This window comes from Seriola lalandi, unplaced genomic scaffold (assembly GCF_002814215.2).
Source record: "Seriola lalandi dorsalis isolate HSWRI2012SDOR001 ecotype SW California unplaced genomic scaffold, Sedor1 jcf7180002053835, whole genome shotgun sequence".
Classification (NCBI taxonomy): Eukaryota; Metazoa; Chordata; class Actinopteri; order Carangiformes; family Carangidae; genus Seriola; species Seriola lalandi.
This window is the reverse complement of record NW_019524388.1, coordinates 521038-530354: the sequence shown is the minus strand read 5'-3', so window position 1 is coordinate 530354 and position 9317 is coordinate 521038. Positions and strand designations below refer to the sequence as shown.

At 41.5% G+C, this 9317-nt stretch overlaps 1 protein-coding gene across 1 annotated transcript in view; it reads right to left on the bottom strand.

Annotated features, from left to right (window-relative positions):
• faf1 (Fas (TNFRSF6) associated factor 1) overlaps positions 1-9317 on the bottom strand; it is a 59134-nt gene that overhangs the window by 4875 nt on the left and 44942 nt on the right. Inside the window, exons 16-18 of the mRNA XM_023401930.2 lie at positions 7786-7866; positions 7007-7084; positions 3365-3580 (exon numbers count right to left, since the gene is read on the bottom strand). Coding sequence (XP_023257698.1) covers positions 3365-3580; positions 7007-7084; positions 7786-7866 — 375 coding nt within the window. The remainder of the gene's footprint in view (positions 1-3364; positions 3581-7006; positions 7085-7785; positions 7867-9317) is intronic.

Sequence of the window (9317 nt, the reverse complement as noted above, 5' to 3'; positions counted from 1 at the left end):
GGGTGGGGGGTGGGGGGCTGAGGGGAAAAAACAGAAAAGTGGAAGAGTAAACGAGAGAGCAAGTGAAGTCAGAATAAATGAAGACAGACTAGTTTATGCTAAAAAATATATTTAAAGGGGATTTGGGGAAAAAAGTGAGAATGTCCATGGGGAAGAATACAAAGACTGAAGAGCAAAATAAAAGTATAATTGCAAGAGACGGGGACTGTGTGAGCACGGAGGTACAGAGGCAGGAAGACAAGGAAAAGAGGAGGGAAAAAGGAGACAGAGGGAGGGAAAGCTGGAGGGAAGAGGAGGAGAGGGCTGAAGGTAAGGAGGGGGCTGAGATCCTAAAGGTATAATTCAAAGATGCAGCTTTTTACATTTAAGATTCCCTTTAGACATGTTTTAAGACAATTAAAAAAATACTCATAATTTGTATCTGATAACTTGGAATAAAATTACATCCACTGCTCCTCCCTCATTGAAAAATTAATCTATGACTATCTATGAGTATTTGGATATGCAATTATTTTAAAAGTATGTCCAGGAGAGGGTTCACATTTTCATTTCACACTTGTAAGTCGCATATTGAACCAAGAATGGCTGGTTGTGATATCACAAAGCCCCACTTAAATGTTAAACTCAGGCTTAAGGTGAGCACAGAGAAACTTTCCACTTTCAACAGAGGAAGGGTGTCATACAGATCTATGTAGCAGTGGGTTTGTGTTATGTAGAGAATATTATAAGAACAGTCCTGAGGAACCTCTGAATGAAACTACTTTTAAAATAAACTACCTTCCCTCTTCCTGTGAAAACAAGTCAGATAGTGGGACAAGAAAAACACAACACGCCAGTATAACAGATGTAAAATCTATTGCAGTGCAGCACACAGCTTCTTCTGTGCCACTGTTTATTTTTTCTGCATCTCAGGTTTTGTCTAAGAATCATTTGGGCAAATTCACTGACAGAGCTGGAAGAAGGATTAAGAGAAGGTGAAATAGAGTACAGTATCACTGTGAGAAAAATAATACGCTGGTCTGACAGTGTTTGGGTGTCTATGAGCAGCCGGGCAGGAAGAGCAGATTGCCGATTATTATACCGGCAGTCTAAACATGTTCACCGCAAGCTGAAGGAAGAAGACCTCAGGCCTTTCAGCAGCGGTTTGTGCTCAACAAGTATCAAAGAAAATGGAGAGAATTCTTGAATGAAGAGCTGAAAACTGAAACACTAAAAGTCCCCCCTCCTCCTTCTTCAAACTCGCTGACAGTCATAGAAACGGAGAAAGGGTTAGTTCCCTGAGCACGGCTAAGCCTAGTACAAATGAAGCCAGTGTAAGGCCTGCTGTAGTGCTGAAGAGATAAGCCACTGATACCAAATGTTGAGGAAAAGACTGAGTCCAAAAATTGGAGACTAATAGACACTTATTGGCTAAGCTACAGGAAGGTGGAAAAGCATGAATCAGAGACATCTGAACTGGTTCTGATGTTTTATCTCAAAGTCTCAAAAACTGATTAACAAATAAAAATAAATCTGTTTCCAGATTTACAGATACACAATATAGCCCTTTCTCCTGGTCAATAATGTTGCAGTTTTAGACCAAAATATTTGATAAAACTTAACTTGATGATCATGACTGCGTAGATCCACTAATTTGTGTTACAGCTGAATGAATGGCAATGAAATAAAGCGGGCTGAAGAGGAGGGAAATAGCAAAAGAAAGAGTGACACTGCACAAAGCCACAGAGAACTCGAAAAGGGAAAGAAGGTTTCAACAGTTGTGCAGTATTACAAATGCAATAGTGGTCTATCCTCTATCCTCTGATCCTGGCAGAGCAACAGTGAGAGCGTCTGGACGGGATGGAGGCTTTCTATGCTCCTCTCATTTAATTACAACACAGAGCTGGAGGATTAGACAGGGGCCTGTGTTCACAGCCTCATACTGGCACTACCACTGAGCTGCTTCCCTCCTCTCTTTCCCCAAATCTCTTGCCTTTCTGTTTTCTGGAATTATCTCCCATCTTCTTCTTTTTAATATCTTCTCCACTTGTCTTCTATATCCCTTTCTCTTTCAGACTGTTTCTCTGATTAAATCTTTTCTTTGTTTAAGCTTTTATCTTCTCTGTTCTCTTTTTGACTAGTTCTGCAGTCACCATCCTCTTCTCGCTGCTCTACCCCTCTAATCCCCCCATCCTGTTTTTGCCGGAATTTCATCTGCGATGCAGACACATCTTTATCTCTGTCTCAAACACATGTTTACTCTTGATTATAAAGAGACAACTGTGAATCCTTTAAGTGACAAAGTTGTGAGCGGGGCATGTGTTTACTTGAAAATATTTGTGCATGTGTTGAAGTGTGTGATTGTGACGAAATGAAGAGTGTGAGCTACGTGTTAACGTGTGTGTTAGTTTGAGGTGTTTGCCCCAGCGGTCTCTACAGACTAAGATGGCACACTGCCTGGGCAAGCCTACACACACACACACACACACACACACACACACACACACACACACACACACACACACACACACACACACACACACACACACACACACCTCTATACAACCACCACCACCCACCCTCCACATGCACTCTTCTCTTGATTAATGGAAATCCCATTTTTGTTTCCAGCAGCATGGCTAATTAAACTGGTAGTTAAAACAGTGCTCATTAGCTTGCTACCACGGAGCGCGGCGACCAAGCCCTCTAATGACTGGTTGTAGCTGACGGAGTGCTGCTGGGCGTCAGCGGAAGAGCCATAGAGAATACTACTGTTAGTGCTGACAACTGTATCCTACCCACAGTCACAGTGCACCGTACTGTCACAATGGACCGATACTAATTAATATTCACTGAATAATGCATGTGCACAGGTGGATGGATAAACACTTGGCTTAACTTGCCCCATCACAGGTACGAGGAAATATAGGCAGTGACGCAGTGGTGCTGCTGCAGCACACAAACACTGCAAACAAGTATGATAAGAACAAGAAAAACTAAATCATTCATCAGCCACAACAGATTGTCTTAACTATTGTCCCTGCTGCTCTCCACACACAGCTGCCACCTGAGATTCAGCCCAGGCCCAAACGGAAAAGCCAATTACAGCTGTGGATCTCTCCAGCAGAGATGTTAGCTGTGGCCGAGAACACTTCATAACCCGCTGCTACTCTTCTGCGCTAAGGATGAATTTAGCGTTTGTTTGTGTGGGCACAGAGCTGTTATGAAAGACAGCACAAAACAGTCATGGTAAAAAGTCTTTACCCTGCCACATGCGAATATAACAGATTAGATTATTATCTATTTCTGCCTTTTCACACTGCATATGAATTTGTGAGCAGAAGAGGACAATTTCAGGCATGTGTGTGTTAGATATACCACTCACATTTCTACGAGGGAAGGTGGTAAGGAGCTTGAACTCGTCAAAGGGGTATCCCTTGGAGGCCACAAAGTCGAAGAGGACCTGGAGCTTACAGCTGCCCAGGAAACGCCTTTCCAGAAACTCGCCACTTGGTGTGCGGATTCGCAGTTTGCTGATTTGCTCTCCAGACTCCTCGACGGGCTCTGGCGGTAGGGCCTGCTCCAATGACAAGCGGATTGCCTGAAAGAAGGGGTGGGAGAAATCCAGTATTGTGGTCAGTACAACACAGATTTATATTATGCTAATGAGCTACTTGTATATAAGTAGATTTATTTGTAGAAAACAGAGATAACAGAGAAATCTGGGGTTAATGAAGTTGACTCCTAGGATTCCTCCAACTCTTAAATATGACAGTGTTTCTTCAAGATGATGCATAGTCTATTCATTGCATACTACTACAAAAAAAAATTAATCAAGGAAAACTTAAGAAATGAAGGATTAATGTACAGCTTAACTACTTTTTCTATACGCAGCGCTTCAGTGTTGACAGAGGGAAGAGCTGTTTACATACAGGTGCCGGTGAGATGCAGCTGTCATCACTGGTGCTGCAGTTCTTTTTCTCAAGCCTATTAGCATTTCAAAGTACTAATCTTTTTTTTTTTTTTACAGTTTGTTCACACCAGACTCAGTATGAGTAATATTGTGATAGGTAGCCAAAAATAATAAATTAATAATTAGATTAATTCTAAATGAGCTAAAATGACAAAATGAATGGGGTGAGGACAAATGCCTTTCTGATTCATACAGTCTTCTGATTTAGCTTTGTTTGTTTGCTCATTTAAAACACCACTGTAAGAGACACACAATAATAAAACTACACGGATAAGTTCAGGAGTGGAAGGAGGCCAGGAAACATATACAGTCCTCCCCTATACAAGAAAAAAAAATCTGAGATTCAGTCGAATGCAATTATAAAATGTAGCCCGGTCTCTCTGTGTTTCTAGAAAACTTAAACCAAAGACTACACAGTAACACTGGCAGTTATGAAGATGGTGGCACACTATCCAAACAAGTATGAAAGACAAGCCAAGAAGTTGCTCCCAGAGTCTGATTGCAGCACAGTTGCCTCACATTAATTAAAGGATCTTCTTGTCCTGAGAATGTTATTAAATTAGTTGTCCTGTGTCTCACCCTGTTCCCTAAAGCCTGATGTAGCTCAGAAGGTTGCCAAGCAGCATTTCAATACGTTAAAAACAGCCAAGTGTGTTTCATGTGTGCTCTTTCATGCTGGCTTACTGTTGCTCAGCCACCCTGTCAGGGAAATCTGAGATTGAGACTGTTGATTATCTCAAGTGTCCACCACAGGCCGTCTAAAGTTGTATCATAAGAGTCAAAATCTTTGATGAAGCTTCAATCTTGGATTTTGGTCATTCTGTCTATGGTGGCGTATCAAGTACAAAGACAACGATCAACTGTCATCTTGCAGAGCAAAACTAATCAGCTCTCCTGTGTTCTAAAAACCGCGCTTCAGCCACTCCCTTGAGCCTTCCTCTTCTTTCTGCAAGTGCCCCTCTCCTCCTCCTCCCCCAGCTTGTTGTTCCTGTTTGGCCAGCCGGGGAGCATATGCTGTGACAACACGCCCCGGTTTTATTTACACACCATAATGCAATTATATTTCATAAGAGTGTACAACAGTAGCTCATTAGCAGCTTCTGGTGTTGGGTGGGCAGGGTAGGGCACGTGCCGCTCCGCCATCAGCTCCCTCAGGTATAAGAGCTGATGCTGACTGAGTTAAAGGGGCCCCCAGGGAAAAACTAACACATACACAAATAACAGACAAGAGTGTGGGCGCAGTGGTGGACATATAAATGCAGACAGACAGTCGACCACAGACAGAAGCATAAACACCCACACAAGTGAGACGTAGCGTCCCTAAAGAAACCACAGGACACACGTCTGGTCGAGCCTGACTGCTCCAAACAAAAAATCAGAAGCATCTATCTGTCCATTTATCTGCCTCTCTAGCTCCACTCTGCTAACCACAGAAAGCAAACAGATGACAGGTGGGTGGGGATGTTTGTGCACCTGACAGCCACACAACTATATGCTAAGACCCCCTGAAGGAAGTAAATAGTAATGTCAACCCACACAGGCACATGAAACACATGTACCCACCACTACCACCACCACCACTCTTCTTTTCACAAAGGCACAAAATCACAAAGAAAGCATTCCCTCTAGCATTGTCTACTCTCTGGTGGTTACTGATGTTTTTGTTGTGTCTGCAGTTTCTGTCATATACACTATGAGGTTACTCCCTCTTAAAACACAACCGAACAACTGAAAACTGTAAACAACAAAAAAATGATCAGAACAGCTACATTGTGGACTGTTGAACTTGTCAGCTTTATAGTTAGAATCAATGCAATGTTTGGATACTAAAGCATTTGTTACTATTGCGGTAAAACAATGAATTACACCAACAAAATGTCTGCGGCCTACAAATGAATCTACGTAATGGTCAGGGGAGAGTCTGTCCACAATAGATCCCTGTGGCCAAAAATCAGGCAGTCAGTATTGCAAAGGATAATGTAGTAAGGGAGGAATGATAAAACAAGCAGTAGCCTCAGTGACCTGTTTAGATGAAGAGATGCATTTGTAATATAATCTAATGTTAACATGTGAAAGGAATACAGAAATAGAAATAAAAACTGATTTTATTATAATAATAAAAACTTTTCAGGTTTCTCCAACTTCATCGAATGTAAATAATGATAGTCAGATTCCACTATTAAAGATTAATTGTCAACTTTCCTATAGAGTTCATATTTTGCAGTGAAAAATAAATAAATAACCATAGAAACCATGGTGCTTGGGTAGGAAACACAAGGCCATGGTGGCCATTGTTATTTAAAATACTCAAGCCTGCGCACAGTTTGGTTAGTCGACTACAGTGATATAATTAAGAAGGCCCTGTCCAGGGCCCTTTTGTTGTTGTCTGTTTAACTAAAGAGACAAATCACCTGAGCAAGCCGGGTCACCCAATACCTCTCAGTGCCCTGGGGCTCTCTACTGCTGAGTAAACAACAATCACTGAGGACTACACTGTATTACTATAGACTGTATTACAACAATGGTGTCGTCCTCACAGACAATTATTGTTTTCCCTGTATGCGTGACAGTGTGTCAGAGTGTGTGTGTGTGTGTGTGTGTGTGTGTTAGCCCCCTCTTCACATACAATAATTGTTGTCCTGTGAATATGTGTGTTTGCTTGGGTGGTGTGTGTTTGTGCACAAGCCTGTGTACATGAATTGCCTTAGTCTTTTGTTCAGTTAGGTTTCAACATGAGGCTGTGTGCTGTACCAACGTAAAGCAGTTAAACTGAACAATAACTGTGTGTATGTAAGGTGACATGGACAGGGTTGGGCCTCACTGTAATTAGGATATTTCCTTCTTCTAAAATGCCTGTTCACCCACACTACACACGCTTCACTGATATTGTCAAGTGAGAACAAGACAGACAAAAAACGACATAACATGCAATGGCACAGTCACTGTGCACCAGCAAAACATTTCACTCTTCCACCTTGTACTGATAATGGTGGAATATTCATTTGAGAAAATTAACATAATGTTAATACAATGTGTACATGTCTGTCTTCTCACCTCCTTCTCCTCCTCCTGCTCCTTTCTCATCTGTTCCAGGCGAACTTGCTCGGCCTCTTCTCTCTCTTGGGCTTCTCTCTAAAAATGACAGAAATTAATTTAATCAATGTAATAGCAGAGCCAAAATCAAACAGTGACAAGCAGCGCTGAAGACTGTTACTGTGTTGCCTACAGGTTATCACTTTGCTTTGATGACTTGTTTTGGTTATTATCCTCATGATCCAAGCAACCTGATTTTCTGGGCAATGACGTCTTTAAATCTAGTACAGGCTAGTCATGACAATATCAAGGCTGTGATTCAAAAAGCCTCTCTACCTTGATTGTGTCAGGATAGCAGCAACTTAAAGCTAAAATGGGATGCTCTGTAGGCTCTGTAGAAACTGAATTATCATTAAATTTCATGAATATGCTTAAATCCAAAAGCATTAAAATAGCAAGCAACTACTCTTATTTCTGGATGCTTACATATGATAATAGGGTTATTAGCAAAATGAATATTTTACAATAAAAAAATGGAGGTGAGACCCATTTAAAATAAAATATACATTACAGTAAAGGCAATACGTAGCTTTTGCTTTTTTGGTTAAACCCTACCATGGATAATGTACATGTACTGCATAATATACTGTGACTCACTCACAGTGATACTGTAAGAGTAGATTTCAAGCTTTTGGTTTTACTTTACAAACATCATCAGGAGCTGATAAGGATGATGGGAAACAAGAATAATAGTAAATAGAAGTGATACAGGAAGACGGTTTGTTTTGTTTTTAAAGTACCTTCTTACGGTCAGCCTCTAAAGACAGACGGTAGGCCTCGTCCTGTTCTCTCTTCACCATCTCTCTTGCCTCACGCTCGTCCTGGGTGGAGGGAGGGAAAAAGAAAGTGGGGCCCATTAGCTAACAAGACAATAAAGGATACACAGGGACAAAACATCTAAGCCGAGGAGCCAAAAAGAATCGAGCAAAGGAAAAATGCAGCATGTCAAGTGTGGTTAGGTACAAACACCAGGTATGAAAGAGTAGCACCAGAGGGGAATTCATTATGACAGGGCTGTCATTTACCAGACCCGAGCTTCTTTTATGTTTCCTCATCTCAGTTTCACCGTCCCTTTCTCTTTCATTCACTCTGCTTCTTGCTTCCTGTTTGTACAGAGGGAAGGGGAAAGGCGGCCTTTCTCTTTCTACCTGCTGTGGCTACAAAGTGTTTTATAAAGACTGGGACTAAATACGAGTGCCCATTGTGTTAACAGTGCACAGCCATTAGTTTTCTATTTCTGAAGGCCCACGCTGTGTGCCAGCCCGGATATGGCGAAGCTTATTGTGATGATCAGAGGACTACTGTGCAGCCAATCAGTAGCTAAGCAAAAGGACAGTGTGTATTGTTGCATTCAATCAGAAAATGCAAAGGATACATTTGTGCTTTTGACCTGCATAATAGATTAACATTGAAAGGAAACTGTAAAAGAATGGCAGACAGGGACAAAAGCATCAAAAGTGGCGACCTTCAATAGACTGGACCTGAGTCACGCAAACAAGTTGCACAGCAGTTCATGTTTAACACTCATTTTGTGCTGTTGTAAAATGTTTTCAAATGCACCATCTGCATTGAATAGCCCTATGTGCACCAGAGCAAGGAAGCAAAATGTTAATCTACCATGTATCTGCTTAAAGACAATGTAATTTTACTCTCGACAGAAACAGATTTTCCACGTCTATATCTTGGCTACTGATCAAATTGGTGAGACATGAGCTGTCTTCTAGAGGTAATGATAGTCTTATAGAGTCAGAAGTCAGAAATTCAAGCTCACAAATAACAAATAATGGAAAGAGCTGCAAGAAGCTGTTTTTAATTCACAGTGTAATTTAGGAACCAAGTGGCTTAGATCTACTTTAACTCGGGTAAATTTTAACTTATCATTTGTTTTTGGGCAAAATTATTGCTCAGCGGCTCCCTGTCACTCCACAGCTAGAGGCTCCAGAATTAAACGTGAGTGCTCCCGTCTGTGGACCTTGCATGCTCCCTGATTCTGGGATATGTATGTTTGGTGCCCTTGACCAAAGTACTGGCTTCAAAACTCTGGTGTTTCTCATATACAGAATTTTGCTGAGGCCAGCTGTTTATCCCAAAAATGAACAAGGGTTATTTTTGGCAGTTGTTCACATAAAATGCAGTGGAAATGGCCCCTGATGCTGACAGATGCAGTGAGTAGTCAGTCGATTACTAAGTACTAAGCTAAAACACAGACAACCATAGGAATGACTGGCGAGTCAGTAAGGTTGGTTGAAGTCACAATGTGGCTGTCCAGCTG